This window comes from Phytophthora cinnamomi (genome assembly GCF_018691715.1).
Source record: "Phytophthora cinnamomi strain GKB4 chromosome Unknown Contig9, whole genome shotgun sequence".
NCBI classification, from domain to species: Eukaryota; Oomycota; class Peronosporomycetes; order Peronosporales; family Peronosporaceae; genus Phytophthora; species Phytophthora cinnamomi.
The window spans coordinates 851,527-870,746 of NW_027150942.1; the positions used below are offsets into that span (position 1 = coordinate 851,527).

The 19,220-nt window shown below is 52.8% G+C and overlaps 1 protein-coding gene across 1 annotated transcript; it reads left to right on the forward strand.

Moving 5' to 3' along the window:
* Positions 1-1,746, forward strand: IUM83_16392 (putative EndonucleaseReverse transcriptase; the record flags this gene model as incomplete). Its single annotated transcript, XM_067941270.1, has 1 exon — positions 1-1,746. One exon carries the CDS (start codon positions 1-3, stop codon positions 1,744-1,746), a length of 1,746 nt encoding a protein of 581 aa, XP_067798420.1.
* Between the last annotated feature and the right edge of the window lie 17,474 nt (positions 1,747-19,220).

Genomic DNA, 19,220 nt, shown 5'->3' on the forward strand with positions numbered 1-19,220 from the left:
ATGGACATCATCAACGCATACGCCTCACACATGGGCCGCAGCATCGAGGAAGCCGACCGCTTCTACGCTGATCTCGCTACGACACACAACAAGCTCCCCCGGCGCGACCTCACTTTTGTTCTCGGCGACTTCAACGCCAAACTGGGCCAACCTCGCGACGGCGAGCACTTCGTAGGGAACTGGGCCCGCGGATATCGCAACCGCAATGGGCACTTACTCGCTGCTTTCTGTGAATTACATGGACTAACTGCAACTAACACTTTCTTCCGCAAGCGTGCCAAGAATCTTACAACGTGGACGCAACGACTCGTCGGACAATGCATCTACAATCAAATCGACTACGTGCTCAGTCCGGCGTCCATCCTCAAGCTCTGCACGAATGCCCACGCATCGGGCGGTACCCTCACTAACTCCGACCAAAAGCTAGTGACTGCTGACTTCAATCTTCGCGACGTCCCCCGACGCCGCTTCCAGACCCACGTCGCCCGCGACGAGGAAACACGCCTCGCACGCAGCCGACTCTACTACGATGAAGACGCCCGCACCGATTACCAACGCCGCCTCGCCGCTGCACTCCAAGACGACGCCGAGACCCTGAGCACCGCTTCGCCCCAAGACCGCTGGGACCGCATTCTCCGCCACGCCTACACGTCCGCCGAAGATTCCGTCGGCTACCAGCCTGCTATCAGCAAAGGCCGCTTCGACGACCCGCAGTTAAAAACACTCTCCTACCTCCAGCAGCAGCAACGCCTTGAAATCTACAACAACACTAGTGCCGACGTTCGTCAGCTGCGCAAGACCCGGAACGAAATCATCCATGCCATCAGAACCCGCTGCCTCGAACTAGCGAACCAAGCCCTCGACCACCAAGCAGAAGTGATCGAGTCACTCAGCACATCGAGTCGCGTCTACGAAGCTACACGTGCACTTTTTCGCAAGCCGAGCCCCCGCCAACACATCCGAGACAAACAAGGTAAACTAGTTCTATCTACTAACCAAGCTAACCACCTAGTGCGAGAGCACTTTCGCTCTCTCTTTGTTGACCCATCCCGAGAAGTAATCATCCCCGACTCGGAGCACCGACCGCTGCAGCTACCGATTGACCCAGCCGAACTCGAACGCGCCTTCCGTCGGCTCAAGAACGGCCGCGCCGCCGGCCCAGACGCCGTATCAGCAGAACTACTCAAGTATGGCGCTGATGCTCTCGCCCAACTGCTCGCTGAGCTCATCAATCAAGGATTCGCCACAGGTCAACATATCCGGCTTGGTGCCGGCCTACTGATCGGCCTGCCTAAGCCGAACAAGCCTCGCGGCGAGTGCTCCAGCTTCCGCCCAATCGTACTGCTCAATTGCATTCGAAAAGCACTATCGGTCGTGGTGCTTCGCCGGATTGCCGGCAACGTTGCAGGGTATCTCTCGCCACATCAGAGCGGCTTCCGCCCCGGTCGCAGCACCGCCGATGCCGTCTGGGCCCACCGCTGGATCGCTGCACGTGTCCAACGCTATCGCGAGGTATATCATATCCTCGGCATTTACCTGTCGCGGGCCTTCGACACCATCGACCGGGCCAAGCTCATGGACGTGCTCCGCAGTTTCCTCGACGACGACGAAGTGCGCCTAATCCAGCTCCTGCTCGCGGACACAACGCTGTCGCTCCGATCTGGATCGACCACGCTGAACCCGTTCACAAGCAACCTCGACACGCCCCAGGGCGACTCACTTTCTCCTGTTCTGTTCATTGTCTAACTAGAAGCTGCTCTACGCGATCTCGCCGACTCCCTCGACGTTGGCCGTGCATTCCTCGACGATATGATCGTCTACACAGACGACGCCGACTTCGTGTGCCGCACCGTCGACGCCACCGCCTTCATCCAAGACCAAGCCCCAGCGATCTTGGCTCGCTGGTCGCTGGCCACGAACTCGTCGAAGACCGAGCTGACGACGGTTGCTCGCGCATCAACCAGTACTCCTACTCGTCACGTCCGCGCCCAAGAGGAAGCATGGCGCAACACCAAGAAACTTGGTTGGCTTCTGAGTGATGCCGAAGACGTCTCGCGCCGTAAACAGCTCGCCCGTGCCGCCCTCAACCGAATGTGGACATTGTGGCTGCGAACCTCGCAGACTTCCGAGCGCACCAGAGTTCGCCTGTACAACAGCTACGTTTTGCCGATTTTGCTATACAACTGCGGTACGTGGGCGCTTACGAAGGGGGACGTGCTCGGCCTTGAGAGCTTTCATCGCCGACAACTTCGCCAAGTACTCGGCGTCCGCTACCCTCGGCGGATCTCCAACGCAGCGCTCTACAACGCTGTAACACTCGACCTCTGCGCTACCGCATCACCAAGGCACGATGGGTACTCTTAGGACAGGTTCTTCGCGGCTCGGTTCGCAACCCAGCGTTCATGCAATTGGCTCGCTACTTCGACAGCTCTACTGAAGTTGGCTGGCGAGGACGCCCCCGCACCACGCTACCAACGATCTTGGATCAAGACCTTCGCAATACCAAGCGAGGACGCCGGCTCCGCACCAAAACTGACCTTCTCACACTTCGTACCCAAGCACAAAACACGACCGAGTTGAAGAAACTCGTGGGAGACATAATCGCATGGATGCCACGTGAGGACGACTTGACGTATGCGGATATCACCCTATGCCGGAGACTAGCTACTTTACACCTAGCTGCCGGTAAGACAGATTGACGCGAAGACGTAGTACAACAACAACAACAACAACAACAACATTAGGCCCTGGTTTCTCCGTCTGTGTCTGGGTCTCGGAATAAATTCAACGATTCTGATTGGCTGGCTGTTTATCCCCAGACAAGCCATTAATTCCCACCCCCTTGGGGGTGGGAATTGTTTAAGGATTTTATTCCGAGATAGGCATCAATTCGGAGAGGCAGACTATCGCGTGGTTGCCATGGAAGACAAAGGTAACGACGCTGCAGCGCTTGTGGAGCGTACTCGGGTCCCCGGGGGGAGCGCGCTTCGTCTCAGCCGGAGCTACTTCGCGGGCGGGATCTTCTCCGCCGCCAGCAGCACTCACGGTGGCGGGTTGCGCAGGGGGTGGGGAAGTCATCAGGCGGAGCGTCGCATGCGGGGCGGGCGACAACAGCATATCCATGACGCTTGTTTGCGTGCCGGCGCGACGCAAATGTCCAACTTTCCAACTGCGAGGAGGCATCCTCCCTGGGGTTGTGTATGAGATCGGAATGGTGCGAGGAGACTCAAGCTAGAAAAACGATTTTGACAGGGTATTTGTAGCAGCAACATAATTCCCAGCAGCAGCAATCTGGGGACAGCGTCTGGGAATTGCATCTTCATTTATCCCCAGACCCAGACCCAGACGGAGAAACCAGGGCCTTACCGCCCCAAAAGCCTTATCCAGATGGCGGCCAGAAACCAGAAGGCATGGCCAATCCTGGGCGCCCCTCCAACATCGCTGCGACAAAATCCGGCCGTTCCACCGTGCGAAACCGAGCTCCAGAACTGTAAACGTAGTTGGCAACCAGTTTGTTAAACGCGTCTTGTGTCATGGAGGACGAACTGGTGACAATCTCCCTATTTTCACCACTGATGGAGGTGCCTTCTTCGACACTCGTACGACATCTCGCCGGCTGGCGTTCGTGGGCTGCGGCCTTGGTGAACGCTTTCTTCCCATTCTGTGACCACTGCCCACAATAATTCAAAATATGACGATCCAGCTTCTCCACTTTGGCGTTGGGGATCAATTGGTTGCATTTCTCGCACGTTACATCCTTGGTTCCATCAACTGCATCGAAATACTGCCTCACAATGAACCGCTGTCTACCACCTGCCATTGCAGCTGTTTCGTAGCGACGGATTAGTTTCCTCGCATCCCGGTATTGGCGACCTTATACTTCTCGCAAACCAGATCCAGACTATCCTTGGGGCTGGGGAAGGACGGTGCCCGCGCAGTGAAGATGTCCGCTCGAGAGCTTGTGCACTTCCAGGGGGAAGGACGATGTCCGCGCAGTGACGACGACGGCACGGAGAGCTAGTGCGCTTTGGGTGTCGGATGAAGAGTGAATGCTGTCGATAATCCAACGCGATTAACACTAATTAGCAGTAGATTAGACACCGTTTTATTTAGCGGATTAATCCGCTTTGACGATCAGATCAATCCGACTTTATCAGCTTTTCCGGCTGAAACTCAATTGCCGCTTCAACAGCTATAGTGATGATTCATCACTATTTTGTGATAGCACTGCCCCAACGCGTCAATCAGCGGATAATGGCGCTGTTCAGACAACGCTAGGAACCTGGAACCTGACAAAAATTAGTGACATTTTGCCATGTTCCAGAGAAAACGTGTTCAGCGTCACCACGTTTTGCCCTGTAACCTGAGAAAGGCCACTAAAAACACCAGGAATAACCCCGCTTCAGTGCCCTTTTCCCAGGGGCCTCAAAAGCTCCTGGGATCTGGGACTTCTACAATCGAATAGTCTCCCTCACAGCCAGAGATCAAAAACTCGCCGAATCCCCCCCCCTCACCGAAGCGATGGACGCAAGCAACGGGGTGCTTCATGGGAGCGGCTCGCCCGCGGTACCTCCCGCGCCGGAGCCGACAGTCGCAGTGCATTATCCCAAGCGCAAAGGTCTGAGCTAGACACGCTGGCCCTTGCTTGGGCATGGTGTGATGTATATAAGGCTGGTGTTCCTAAGGACGAAAAGACAACCATGACGACCACGCGCATATTTGACGCGTTCAAAGCGGCACGTCCTAGCTCTACCGGCTCGAAAAAGGCTGTCGAAGACAAACTACAAGCCCTGCATGAGATGTTTCGCTTCATTAGATATGTCAACGCCAATCGTATCTCGGGCAGCACGGGGAAGCCCGACTGGTTTGAGTTATCCAAGAAAGAGAGGAAAGAATTAAAGTACGTTAGCTTTCACCACGTTCGAAGAGTCTGTAAACTAATAACTGTGTTCTTGTATTTATTACAGAGACCTGCACCGAATGAAGAGCCAAATGTGACAAAAGAGGTCTTTGATAGGCTTAACAGCTTCCTCGGCGACCAGGCGGACACTGTTCTGCTACGTTCAACTTATATTGCTCGTGCTACTTTCGCTGAAGAAAATGCCCCACCAGCAGAGTCTCCGGATAATGCTAGTTCTCTGTTTGAAGAGGATACTCACGCCACTTGCGAGAGCCAAGACCCACATAACACGGGAAGGAGGAACAACAAGCGGTAGCGTAACGACAAGTACGAGAAGGTCAGAGAGGTACTAGAAGAGCGGTCTGAGGCATTCTTCGCTACGTTCGAGCTGATGCAACGTGAAGAAATGCGAGAGCGCCGTCGCCAGCACGCAGAACAGATGGTCATGATGTAGACATTTCTGGACGCAATGACGAAACAGTAATTGCAATACAAATGTAATGGATATGTCTTGCATTAGCCGTGGTAGCTAGTCCCTATGCTGCATTTTAAATTCGTACCACTTTTTGAGTTCATTGCGTAGGTTGCTGCTGGGGAATTCTTCAACTACCGTGTCCGGCGGTGGAAAGAGTACCTCGTAATGCGCTAACACTCGCCGCTGCTCTTCCGGGCTAATAGTGTGAGTATCGTTGTGATCCAACAAGAAGTATTGAATAATGCACAACGCATATACGATATCGGGAATTGTGCTGATGTCTTGACCAACCCCTTTCAGCAAAATATGCCAACGACATTTGGTTTGCCCAAATGCACATTCTAATCTGTAGCGCGCATGACTCAGTCTTTTGTTGAGCGACGCACATACAACTTCTTGAGTCTCAGCAATTTCAAAAGTAGTCACCATGTACTCGTTGTTCTGGTAGCCGGAGTCACCCAGCAGAATGTAGGGGATACTGGTAAAAGTGTTCGCACCAGTCGGGACCGTGACCCTCTCCGAAGCCGCCGATATTGATGGGAATGCCTGTGCCAATGCGCTATTACGGAACACACGACTATCATCAACCCGTCCCGGCCACTTGCAATCAAGGTCGCAAAACCTTCCCCTCCAGTCCACCACCGCTTGCAGTACTAGACTGTACCAGCTTTTCCTATTAAAATACATGGCTCCATTTTTGCTGGGTTTGACAATAGGAATATGGCATCCATCAATACAACCAACTATCTGAGGGATCCCGCACGCTTCAGCAAACTGCGATGCACTCAAACGAAACGGGGGGAAAGCAATAAGGTGCCGCAGCGTGCAGCAAACCACTCGAGCAACCTCTTTCACAATCCCCGACACAGTCGATGAGCCGATAGCAAAACGGTCTGCCGTTGCTCGCACAGTTGATGCTTGGGCGCACAAGTATAGGAAAACCGCTAGCCACTTGGGCGGCAAGACCACATCCGCTGAGTCTTTTAGCGGAGATAGATGCGGACAGACGGCCTTGGCAAGGGCGGCAATACTCCCACTGTCCATGCGAAATAACTCCTTCATGCTGCAGGCAAAGTAGAGCCGCGATGAGAACACCATCTTAGACCAATGGCTGCTCCGGATCTTTGCAAGCCATTCTCGGTCTTGCTGTGCTAATAGTTCTGCCGTGCATCTCAATCTCATGCCAGTGTTGTAACCACACAAAGGTGCTCAGCAGTGGTGAGGTGGCAGGAACTCTCATTTTGTCTAGCATCAGTGCGAGTGTTAGCCGAGCCCGCTTGTCCATCGTTTACAGCAGCCACAACCTGCAGTCAGTGCATATAGTAACATAGAGTCAGTATTGGAGAAGCAGCGAGTCAAGCCGCACCTGTATAACGTTACCGGGGTGACCAATGTCGTCCAGTGGTGCTTGCTTCTTGCATAACGAGTCCTCTTCTGTGAAGAAAGCCTACCCTCCCTCCCTGTCAGAATCAATGGTCGGAATGATTGTGCGCTAGACTCGCTCGCGTTGCTGAACACGCGGCAAATCCTGGAACCTGGGGCTTTTTTCTCAGGTTACAAATCTCAGTTTTGTCTGAACGGGGCTATTGGCCCCGGTTATCTCCGTAGGGTTAGGTGTTGCTGTACTTGGTTGCACTATAGAATGGGGACGGCGTCCCTCCTTGCAGACAACTCTTCGGTGATAACAAAAAAAATAGCCCATCACGTAAATTGTGCTGGAAGGGGTTTATGGAGCCACCAGGGTTGCAAGTTGAGCTCGAAGAGGACGGTAACGCAACGCTAGATTGCTGTCGCGAGGCAAGGCCTGCGGACACTACCCGCGCATACGCGCCTAAGGAAGCTGTTCCTAATTTTCTAGAGTCTGCACTGTCGTATAATGTTAAGTTCTCAAGGCAGGAAGAAAAATCAACAAAAAGCGATGACATACTGAACACATTACGACACTGCCTTAAAAGCTTTCTCTGTTCTTAGTATGTACTCGAAAGCTAAACCACACGCTGTCCAAGGATCTGGATCCCGAATGGCTGAACTAGTAGGAGCAACAGAGCCACATAACAAGCTTGCACTCAATCCGTTGAGTGGTAGCCTGAAAGGCAATTCCTAGTTCACATTTAAAGCAAATTTTACAACGAGTTAGTACATCACTCCATGCAATCGGCTCCCTCCCTTGCCGTGCGTATCACTTACAGCCAGGTTCGACTGCCGCTCTTTAGCTGGTATTACCGCGGCCATCACCTGCCTACTTGGCTTTCTCCGCCGCCCCGCCCATCAAGCCATTACCCACTCCGGCGCCGACGCGGTCGTCGTCTGTGTGCTGGTCGTGGCCGCGCTTGTAACGGGGTTACACACACAAGTGACAACAGTCACTTGTGCATGACAACGATCACAAGTGACAACTGTCACTTGTGCATGACAATTGTCACTTATGGTTTAACAGACAAATATCTGTTAATGGTTTTAGATACTTCCTCACATTGGTGTAAAGCACACCAATGGATACATTGAAGTGGACCACCACAATGAGTGGTCCACACATACCCAAAGATCCTATTGGTAGAAAGCAGCATCTTTCTACCAATTAGAGACGTGCATATTGGCGGGGCTCTGACAGCCAGCCGCTGTCAACCCCTTTCATAGATGATAAACAGTTTTAGCAGATTTAGAAGGAAGATCAATTCACAAAACAATACAGTTCTCATTTTATCTTAAACTAGCTACTTGGTGTTTTATTTGATTTATATTATACTTGTGGACTCAATTATAATTAATTCAAATTATTAATAAACTCCTACGCTTCCTCATACACGTAGCGCGACGTGTAAGCTAAAGTAGTGAGCCAAAGTAGGCCCACTACAGCGCTGGTCCTGCTGCTCTTCTTCGCCGCCCCGCCCTTCAGTTTCAGGCCGCCACGTCCTCCAGCGCCGGCGCGGTCGTCGTCTGCGTGCGTCCCGCTGACGCTTCTGCGTTCTGTCAAATGTGTTTTGTATAATTGTGTTGTGCAAATGTGTATTTGTTTTGAGTACGTGGATATGTGCTGTTATCCGGAAGTCGTCCCCTCAGATATTCGATATATCAGAGGGACGGGCGAGGGACGGGGTGGGGACGAGGTGGAAACCGCGTCTCCCTAAAACTTCCGATAATGGTTTATGTGTGCATGAGCTTTTACGACAAGAGCAGAGTAGAAATGAATGCGCTTTGCTCCGCGTTGGCAGAGACACAGGCCTGTCGGTCGGCCACCTTCACGCTATGCTCGTATGGCTCTGCCTCATCGCTTGAGGTGTGGATGTGGATGGCGTACGCGTTTTTCTCGAATCGAGCTCGATCGCGCTCGTCCGTGAAGCAAGGCACCATATACAATGCTCGTCTAGACCGCAGCATACTGGACACAATATCTAGGATTCTATCCGCCTCCAATACGGAACAGGAGCTATTCGCCGTTGCGACTGGTCTGGGCGGCTCAAGGAACGCGATAAGTGACGCACGCGAGTATCATATGCGTGAGAATGCAGTGGTCCAAGTTGCCGATGAGGCAACCGGTCTTGTGGTGTCGAGGAAATCGGCAGATATTTTTCGACAAGGTCGAGCAGGTGGTGCCGTGCTGGTACATCCCGATAATTATGCTTCTATTGAGTGGGTTGATGTATTGGTTCCTGGAATTGGTTTCTGCAAAGTCGAACGTAGCAATCTCGTTGTAAGCAATCACGTGAGGTGCTCGAAGTTGCAACCCAATCTGGAGCTGGAGGTTAAATTCTTAGCTTTCTCGGACAGTCAACAGCTTACGAGCTTGCTCAGGTTGGTTGGAAAGCATCTGCGAAGTCTTTGGATTGGGTTTCCTGATCGGGGAAACCGAGTCGACGTTTCAGGGATTTTGAAACGTGCCCGCCTCTTCAGGAACTAACACTTCGCAATCAAGTTGTCGCTGCTGATGAATTTGTTCGGGCGTGCGAGCAGTATAACGCGCAGCTTTGTCGTCTGGAGTGTCAGTTCCACGGCATTCACCTTTTTGAGCCGGCGCTCAATAATGCCTCAAATACGCTGACCGGGACCTTGCGCTGATGGTACTGCAATTTAGGGCCAATGCCACGATATATGGCGTACGATGGTACTCTTCGAACCTTGGTGCATGTGCTGGCTGGAAATAAAGTGTTGCATACAACGTTCACTACCCTCACATATTTGCGTTCTGCTAGCCAAGCAGAACCACAGCACGTATGAACGCGTTGCAATGGGGTACGACAAGCGCATGAACTTCACGGACGCCGACGATGTCCTTCTTCTTAAGCAAATTATCCTACAAGGGCGGCTACGACACAGTAACGGAGAAGTGGCAGCACCGTGCTGCTGCCAGCACGTCCTGACGACTTCTCGCGCGACAATGCACTCGGATTCCTCCACGGAACAGCGGTCACTGCGCTCAGAGATGATGACCGCCGGTAGGCGCAGCAGCCTCACCAGCCTGAGGGTACCGCCCACAGGGAGCCGATAGTCGTACTCAGCGTTCGCGTCCGTGTTAAACCGAACAGCCGAGACCAGAGGCCGCTCGGGTGCGTGCACGGCGCCGGATGCCACCAGCTCCAGCCATATATCCTCCTACCCGTACTGGACGAGCACAACGGGAAGCTCAAGTGCTTTGCTCTGCGTCAAGCGCACTGCGATACACGCACAAAACGCCGTAACCGCTCAGAGACTGCATAATGGCGTGCTGCGCCTGGAGAGCGACGCCGCTGGTGCTTCCAATGCTCTGCACCTTGGTAGTGGCACCGGTGATGCTGATCTTGGGGCAGATGTGGCGAGCACGCGAACACTGAAGTGTGCTTAGTACTCTGTGTCAACCCCACCGTACCGTAGTGAACAGTAGACTATTATTGAGTATTCTCCAGCAGGCAAAATGTGAGGATAGTGAACCTCCGAAAACTAAGGCCGTGTTCGACTTGTGCAGATAATATTGTACTGGCCATAATAGTTGATACCAGGAATTGTAACCGAGCCACCTTCTGAACCATTCCTCGACTAATATTAGTAGAAGAAGGGTGCAACTACCAGCAAACTACTGCAAGCGTCTCCGCTTGAGGTTGTAGTGGGTTACATTGCCAAACGAGCTCTGCGAGAATGACCAGGGGCAAAACAATGAGCGATGCTCAGCGCGATGTTGATCGTGAGCGCGTACAACTACTTCCTGAAACTACGCAAAGTCGACTCCGAGACGGCCGGCCGTACGCGCAGGCTGGTGCACGAGTGCATTGGGATTCCAGAAGCCACGGTTGCTCGCGTCTGGAAGGCGTACCTGCACCGAGAAGACTCGAAATGTCCAAAGGTGCGCGCTGGTGGTGATTGTTAACGTTATGTACCTCTTACGTGCCTAAATTAATATTCCAGGAGGAGAACCGTGGACGCCCCCGTAGCTATGAGGTGGAGGATGTCTCGCCTACAATCAATGCATATATTGACAAATGCAATAAGGAGAGGCAGCCGATCACTGCACAATTGATCAGTGATCAGGTTCTAAGGTGCACGTCAATTACTATTTCTCGCCGGGCTATGAGTCGTCTTCTGCGTCGACTTGGCTATCGATATATTAAAGGGGAGAGCCGACATGATCTTGCAGACTCGGTCCAGAATGTTGCTTACAGCGCAACTTATTTACAGCGCAAGATTGCTAATAGTGATCGCAACAACGATCCTATACAACCTGAGGTGTATCTAGACGAATCTTACGTCAACGTTAATCACGTTCGCGGCAAAATGTGGCTCGGCGCAGATAGAAAACGCTATGTCGCCAGGGGTAAAGGGACTCGGTAATGTATTTCGTTTTGATTTTAATTGATACTATTCAAACTAACTTAAAACTAAGATATAATATGTATGATTGGAGCTGGTGTTCTATACAGACAAGGCAATGCACTGCGGGGACATTTCGTGGAGGAGTCATTCACAAAATGGGTTGTTAGCAGAAAAGGTAGTGGGTGATTATCATGGAAATTTCGATGCACCCCAATTTGAATTATGGCTCACAGAGTTATGCCAGCACCTGCGTATTTTACATGGGCCATGCAATATTTACATGGATGGCGCCTCATACCATAAGCGCAATATACTTCTATCTCCCACAACTCGATGTCGGAAAACTGAAATTGGACAATGGCTTGTACAAAATGGTAAGATTCGTTACATTATTACCTGCCTACTGTAGTGTATTTTCCTGACCAAAACTTCAGGCATAAAAGACAGTGAGAACCTTTACAAGGCCCAGCTTTTAGATATTGTTCGCGCACACAAGCCTGCCCCCTTTTTCATGGCAGTAGTCAGTGCTACAATGTATGGGCGTCAGGTCTCGTACACCCCTCCTTACCACCCTGAACTTCAGCCAATTGAGCTGATATGGGGAAATATCAAGGGGAGGATAGGGAGAAATCCGGCAAAGACTATTGGAGAGCTGGAAGTAAAGGTAGCAACAAGCCAAGAGCGAATTCTGTCGAACGAGTGGAAGGCTGCTTACAAAGAAATTCAAAAAGAAGAAGATAAATATTTCGCACACTGGGGGCCGAGGATGTCTAATGTGACGACGCAAGCGACATAGAGGACGAGAGTGATGGAAATGAGAGCTAAGCAGCCAGTCTTTAAAATGTAATATGGATAACTTAGCATCGATTTGTAGTGTTGCAATCATCATTGCCGGGGATGTCCGCCAGACTATACGATTTATACTCAGATGCATGTGCAGCACCATATGTATTGTCGAATGAGCCAATGACAATTCCGCGTTGTGACTGACGATCTGTTAACCCTATCTGAGCCCTTTCCCCAAACTTTTGAACGGCTGAGAGAGATTTTTCAACTGTCTATAACTCAAAAACGACGCCGAATTGGCCAAATCTGACCTCAAAATCGGATTCTACTGGTGAACATTACCCTTATATCTAACTATCGTATATGGAAAGTCATCATCTTCCTCGTGTAAATCAGGGGTAAAGTTGGTATCAACTATTATGGCCAGTACAATAACTGGATTGGGGCGTAACGGCTGCAAAATAGCAATTTTTAATGGTAAACGTGAAAGTCGAACACAAATGTATGCGCAAAGAGCTGTTTTATCCCTAAATGACTAGTTCCGAAAAACAGGGTAGGGCTGTTTTTCAAAGCTCTCATTTAAATCCCCTGCCAGTAGGGACCATGATGATTGTGGTCCACATCTTATCTTGCACAGTGGGAAACAAGCTGCGCTCTTGGACCCACCAACGACACCCCGTCGACCACTTCCCCGGAAAAGCAGAGCCACTAGCAACTACCGGCGTCGGCTGCGACGCCGACGACGTGTGCGCGCGTTGTTACGCCTGTGCCGCCCTGCACTCGTCAGCTGCGACTGTGCCACACCCCGCTCCGCCGCACGCTTCCTCATTAGCGTGCCGGCTTCCCTCGAGGGGAAGTCGCCCTGTATCTCTCTGAATGTGGCCGAGGGGAGAACCAATTTCTTCAGTACTATATAGCGCGCGCAACAATGCGTCATTAAGAACCGACAGCACCACCTTGACTTCGCTGTAGCAAGGCAGCAATAGCCTGTACCAACCACAAGTTGTTGTCATCACCACTGTCCATTGCGGTTTTGCAAAATGCTACTCCCTGGAGGATTTATACCTCTCTTTAATATAACAGATTGGAATTTAACACGAGGCAACTGGAAATTTTCCAGTGGCCCAGGCGCAGCTGTACCCGGCCGATCTGAAAGGAACGTGTGATTGGGGAGAATGGAAGGTACGCCCAGGATGACGTACGAGTGGGACACCCGAGTGTGTCCCGCTCTGGAGTTTGTGGAGATTTGGATGCCCGGCAATGTATAACGCCACAGGTTCGGAGGCGCTTGCAGCACCCAGTCCGACCGCCGGCCTTGTTAGACGGTGGGTATCCTGAGTGAAGGAGTCTAGAGTCGGTGAACGTATCCCGAGGTGCTACCCGCCTTGACGGGGCCGGAGCATCCACCGACATCGATCCCAGACCATGACAAGAAGACACCCATTCACCAACACCCAAAATAAGTATGCATACCCCGAAGGAAGACACTATCCAGGTTGCAGAGCTGACGAAGACCCCGAGCGAGCCTCACTGAAGCTAAAGACCTCAAGCAGCGAGACTACGTGAAGCGCCCGAGCTCGTGGAGTCGCCCGCAACCTGAATTGGCGATTGACCACCCGAATGGAGAATGTGCCACCTGAATTGAAGATGCTCCGCCTGAATGGATGAAGTTCAGGATCAGAAGCCTAAGGCCAACTCGAATTGACTGAGGACAACCCGCATGGAAGCAGTCCAAATTACTGCCAATGACCGCAGCCCCAGGAACGTGCCCTGTCCGCGAAAACAGCGGCCGGGATGACGCCCAAGCGCCAGTTCCAAGTGTGGCGAGGCAGATGAGCGCCTTTTGCCGCCCAGGTGTATAGCACGTAGCCACGGGGCTGCCCTTCCGGAAAAATACTCCTCCTTCCGGATTTCCCAATGGGGTCAGACCTCGGAAGCAGCACTTACGTGCCGCAAAGAACGAGGTTGGCGTGTGACCTTGTGAATCCCTGTAGGTGTCGTTTACCTTTGGTGGGACGGAATTCACCGGTTGAGTTGTTTTCACTATGAAGAGGCCTTGAGTGTAGAGCGCTTATGTTACTTCCAAACATGAGTCTCCACGACTGGGGGCGAAATCACAGGTAAACCTTCCTAGATAACCAACAATACAGAGAGTTAATATGCAAATATGCAGCCGCTACTTATTCGTGTGGACCCTTGAGCGGGGGTCCATACACCAGTCTACTTGAGTTTCTTCCGGATCACTGGTCAAACCCGGAAGCACCCTATACTCACGCGTACCAGCTCCCACAAGGAGATAATTAACTCCAAGCGGAAGACTTTAGAAATCTCAACTCCAAAAGGAGGACAACCTTCAGTCAAACAATATATAGTCCTATCACAAAGTAGTCAATCGATTGGATCCAGGGGTGACTACACACAACCTCCTAGAAACGCAGTTAATATGAAATATGAGGTCTCCAGAAGGAGAACCAACAACTGGAATATGAAATAGGACAGGTCATTTCGGGCGCGCGTCGCCCGATCACCGCCTAACTTGGTCTTAGCCTTTGGGAGAGTTCCACGGCGGCAATCGCGGTCACGACGCGTCCAGACGCAGGCCTCGCAGCTTAGGGCCGCCGGCAGGGTTGGTTCCTCCGGGCAAGGCTTGTTCTTCTCACTGCTTGACACCACCACTTCGCCCCTAAGGACTCCGCAGCACTTGCGCTTTTCTTGGCAAATTGAACTATCTGATTATATAGTCTGTTAGGCGTGTGTACCTACAATCTCTCTGGAAGCAGTCATTTTATCTTGAATTCGCCATGGTCGGGCGTGGCGTAATCATGTCGCACGTCGAGCGGGTCATGGATCGGGCAGGAATCTGGTCGGTGCATAACATATCATGATCTGTCGTCTTGGTCGGTCGTTAACATCTTGGCTGGACTATACTTGAAACTTGAAAGGACTTTCTGGGTACATCTCCGGACTTTCTGGGTACAAATCAGGTGGCGATTGGTCGCATGTGGTCACTCCATCGGGAGGTCGGCGTCCGGAGCTTGGCGTTCGGAGTTCTCTTCGTCTGGAGTCGTAAACTTGGGGATTCTGGAGATGACTTGGGTTCAGTATGCTTCATCCTCGAGCGTTCTCGGGCAGCTTCCTTCCGCACTTCACCTCCACCGGCTTGGGCTCTCAGCTTGTGCGTGCCCCTGCTCTCCGCCGTGGTGGACGATCTCCAGCGTCGCATGTCTTTATCTGGACCCATCGCATGCAGGGTTACCGGATAGGCGCTTGGGCGATTTTCTGGGGAGCCGCTTCGCGTCAACCGTTCCTCTCATCCCAAGCTCTCATAGAGGAATTGCCTCCGAGCTGATAGGTTGCGATGAGACCACGCCTAGCAAGGCGCACGAAGATGTCCAAACGCCATTGCTCCGGACGGCGGCAAGGTTGCACAGTGTGCGGAGGTCGCTTCCTTTCCTTGTCCCACGTCGCGTCAGCCAGTTGGGTCTCAAACCATCCATCGGAAACTTTTTTCATCGAAACGCAGCCAGAACAAGATTTCCCATCGAGTGAAGAAACTTATGGTCGCCTCCCCCGCAACGCTCACCGCGAGCAGCGCCCCGGATGGGGCTGGCTCCGCCGAACACGGCGTAGGCGCAGGGTCCTCCGCCCCGAACGACGGGCGTAGCTCCAGCGATGAGAGCGAAGGGGAAGAGGAGGAAACGGAGCAGCAGGCGTCCGGCTCGACAGGGGGGTCCCCGGACTCCAGGACCCAGGGCCAGGCTTCGGGGTCCTCGCCCAGCGGCAACACGTCGACCCCGGCAAGCCAGCCGCAGGGTCCGAGCGCAGAGGTGTCCAGGAGTCTGCAAGCGCTCAGTACGGATCGAGCGAGTGCTCTCCAGGCGCAAGGTCACCTCTCTTCCGGACAGGGATCTTCGTCACGCAGGCCCAGCACCTTCTCCTTCCTGGCAGAGCAGCCTTCAGACGTCACGGTGCGGGTCGTCGGCGTCCCGGCGACGGAGAAGCACAACGACGGCAAGACGTTTCTGCAGGATGGCTTCGGTGGGCTGGAGGCCCTGGTCCAGATGGTAAGATCAGGAATTAGACAGGGGTGTCTGTGGCGAGGCGGGTGAGCGCCTTTTGCCGCCCAGGTGTATAGCACGATGCCACGGGGCCGCCCGTCCGGAGAATTACTCCTCCTTACGGATTTTCCCAATGGGGTCAGACTCCGATAGCAGCACTAGGTGCTCCCAACGGAGGTGGCGTGTGACCTTGTGAATCCCTGTAGGTGTCGTATATCTTCGATAGAACGAACGTCACCGGTGAGTTGTCTTCACAATGATAAGGTCTTGAGTGTAGAGCGCTTACGTTACTTCGAACGTAGGTCTCCACGACTGGGGTTGAGATCACAAGCAGATCCTTCCAGCCAAACCTTCAAAATCAGAGAGTTAATATGCAAATATACAAATATACAGCCGCTACTTATTCTTTGGGAGGCCCTTGAGCGGGGGGCCCGTACACCGGTCTACTGGAGTTTCTTCCGGACCACCGGTCGAGTCCGAAAGCACCCTTCACTCACGCGCACCAGCTCCCGCAAGGAGATAATTAGCTCCAGGCGGAAGACTTTCCAAATGTTCAACTCCAAAAAAAAAGGAGAACAACCTCCGGTCAGACAATATACAATCCTATCACACAGTAGTCAATCAATCGGATCTAGGGGTGACTACACACAACCTCCTAGAAACGCAGTTAATATGAAATGGGACCTCCGAACGAAGGACCAACAACTGGAATATGAAATAGGACAGGTCACTTCGGAGCGCGCGTCGCCCGATCACCGCCTAACTTGGTCTTAGCCTTTGGGAGAGTTCCACGGCGGTATTCGCGGTCACGACGCGTCCAAGCGCACGTCATGTAGCTTAGGGCCGCCGGCAGGGTTAATCCCTCCGGTCGAGGCTTGTTCCTCTCGCTTACTTGACAGCACACCTCGTCCCTGGGGACGGGGAAGCACTTGCGCCCTTCTTGGCAAATTGAACTCTCTGATTATCTTTTCTTAGGCTTCTGTATCCACTGTTCTCTCTGGAATCAGCTCTTTTATCTTGGTTTAACTATAGTCGGGGCGTGGCGTAATCACGTCGCATGTCGAGCAGGTCATGGATAGGGCAGGAATCTGGTCAGTGCATAACATATCATGGTCGGTCGTCTTGGTCGGTCGTTAACATCTTGGTCGGAGTATACTTGAAACTTGGAAGGCCTTTCTGGGTACAAATCAGGCTGGGACAGGGCGCGACCGGTCGCCCATCGAAGATCTTCGTCCGGAGCCTGGTGTCTGGAATCCTGCGTCCGGGGTCCGGAGACCAATGAGTCTGGAGTTTGACTTGACTTTACTATGGCGGGAGTCTGGACGATCTTGAGCAATCTTCTTCGGCTCTCTGTCTGGACTTGCTTGAGTCTTCTTTCTCGCTTGTGTCTTCGCTCTTCTCTTGTGCTCTTCCGTCGCATGTCTTACGGGCCTGTCGCTGGCCGGGTCACTGAGCAGAGACTTGGGCAAATTTTCTGGAGCCGCTTCGTGTCAACCGTCCCTCTCATCCCAATCTCTCATAGAGGAATTTACTCCCGAACTGATAGGTTGCGATGAGACCACGCGTAGCAAGGCGGACGAAAATGTCCAAACGTCGGAGTGGTCCGGAGGGCGGCAAGGTAGCCCAGCTCGCAGAGGTGGCCTCCCTTCTTTGTCCCATGTCGCGTCAGCCAATCGGGTCGCAAAACATCAATCGGAAACTTCTTTCGTCGAAACGCAGCCAAATCGCGATTTCCCATCAACCAAACAAGACGATGGTGGTCGCGCCTGCAACGAGCGCCGCGAGTAGCGCCCCAGCCGGGGCTGGCTCCGCCACATCAGGCGTAGGCGATGGACCTCGTCCGAGCGCCTCTCGTAGCTCGAGCGATGAGAGCGAGGCGGAGGAAGAGGAGGTTTTCCTCATTCTTATCTCTTTGTCACCTTAGTCCTGAAACTCCAAACTTCTCAAACTCCAAGCTTCGTCTTTCCGAAACTCTCCACTCGTTCGCCACTTGACACTCCGAAATATCATGTCTGAACTCACATCGCAAATCTATCGATTCAAAGCACATTCTGCCAAGGGGCACATCCGCGCAGTCGATCCAGTTCAGACATGTACTAGGCTCTGGGGTGATCGTCCCCAGCCTGCATCGTCTGGAACCGGGCTCGTGCGCGTGCACCTTGATTGAACGCGTACAGCAATGCTCCACAACTGAGTTGAGATACGGGCAACCATTCGGGGTCGTCATACCCTTTCCACTTAACGAGGTACTCTCGAGTGCGTCTAGACGTTCGGGTCCGTTTAGACCACCTGAGGTCCAGAATATTCTCCACTTCATACTCGTCACGCTCGGAGTCTGGCTCCCAGCTGTCCTCCGGAAGTAAGGCCGCGTCGAAATCATCGTCTCCGGACACTTCGACCTCTCCGACTGGACGCTTCGGGAAGAGGGCACGTGGCTTAAGTCGACTGACATGTACCCAGGGATTAACCTGGTACCCAGTGTCATCAATCTTGAGCTTGACTCGGAAGTTGTCGTGCATCTCTTCAATCCGGAAGGGGCCATGCCACATATGGGCAAGTTTACGGCTGAGACCCGGCTGGACTTTCGGAATGTATAGCCAGACCGAATCTCCCTTCTCGAACCCAGACTTCAGTCGTGCAGACAGCTCTCTCCACCTTTGCGTCTGGACCTCAGAACGCTGGCGTTTCGCCTTCTTCTGCAGATCCTCGGCACATGCTTGCGCGTAGCTATATTGTCGTTGAAGCTTCCGACGCCACTCATAGGCAGTCCGCTCCGGAACGCTAGAGGGTTTCGGACCCAACATCGCAGACAGCGTCCCTTGAGCGTCCCAACCATGCACTAGGTAAAAGGGTGTATCCAGACGCGTGGCATCGAACGACGTGTTCAGAGCGAACATGAGCCTCTCCGCGTGGTCGTCCCAGTCACTTTGGTCCGCCTCAGCAATGTACGCTCGGATACTTCGAACGACAGTCTGGCCGGACCGCTCCTGTTGACCATTAGCTTGCGGACGATAAGCGAGAGTGGCTCGCTGCTTGCTTCCCAGAAGTTCTCTGAACCGTGTGAAGACCTCACTCATGAAGCGGGGGTCCTGATCATGTCGGACCATGGAGCTCGCTCCAAACCTCCGGAACACACATTCTTCGTAGACCTCTGCGACGTCTTGAGCAGTAGTCGACCGCATGGGCTTGCACATCACGAACCCGGAAAACGCATCCTGGA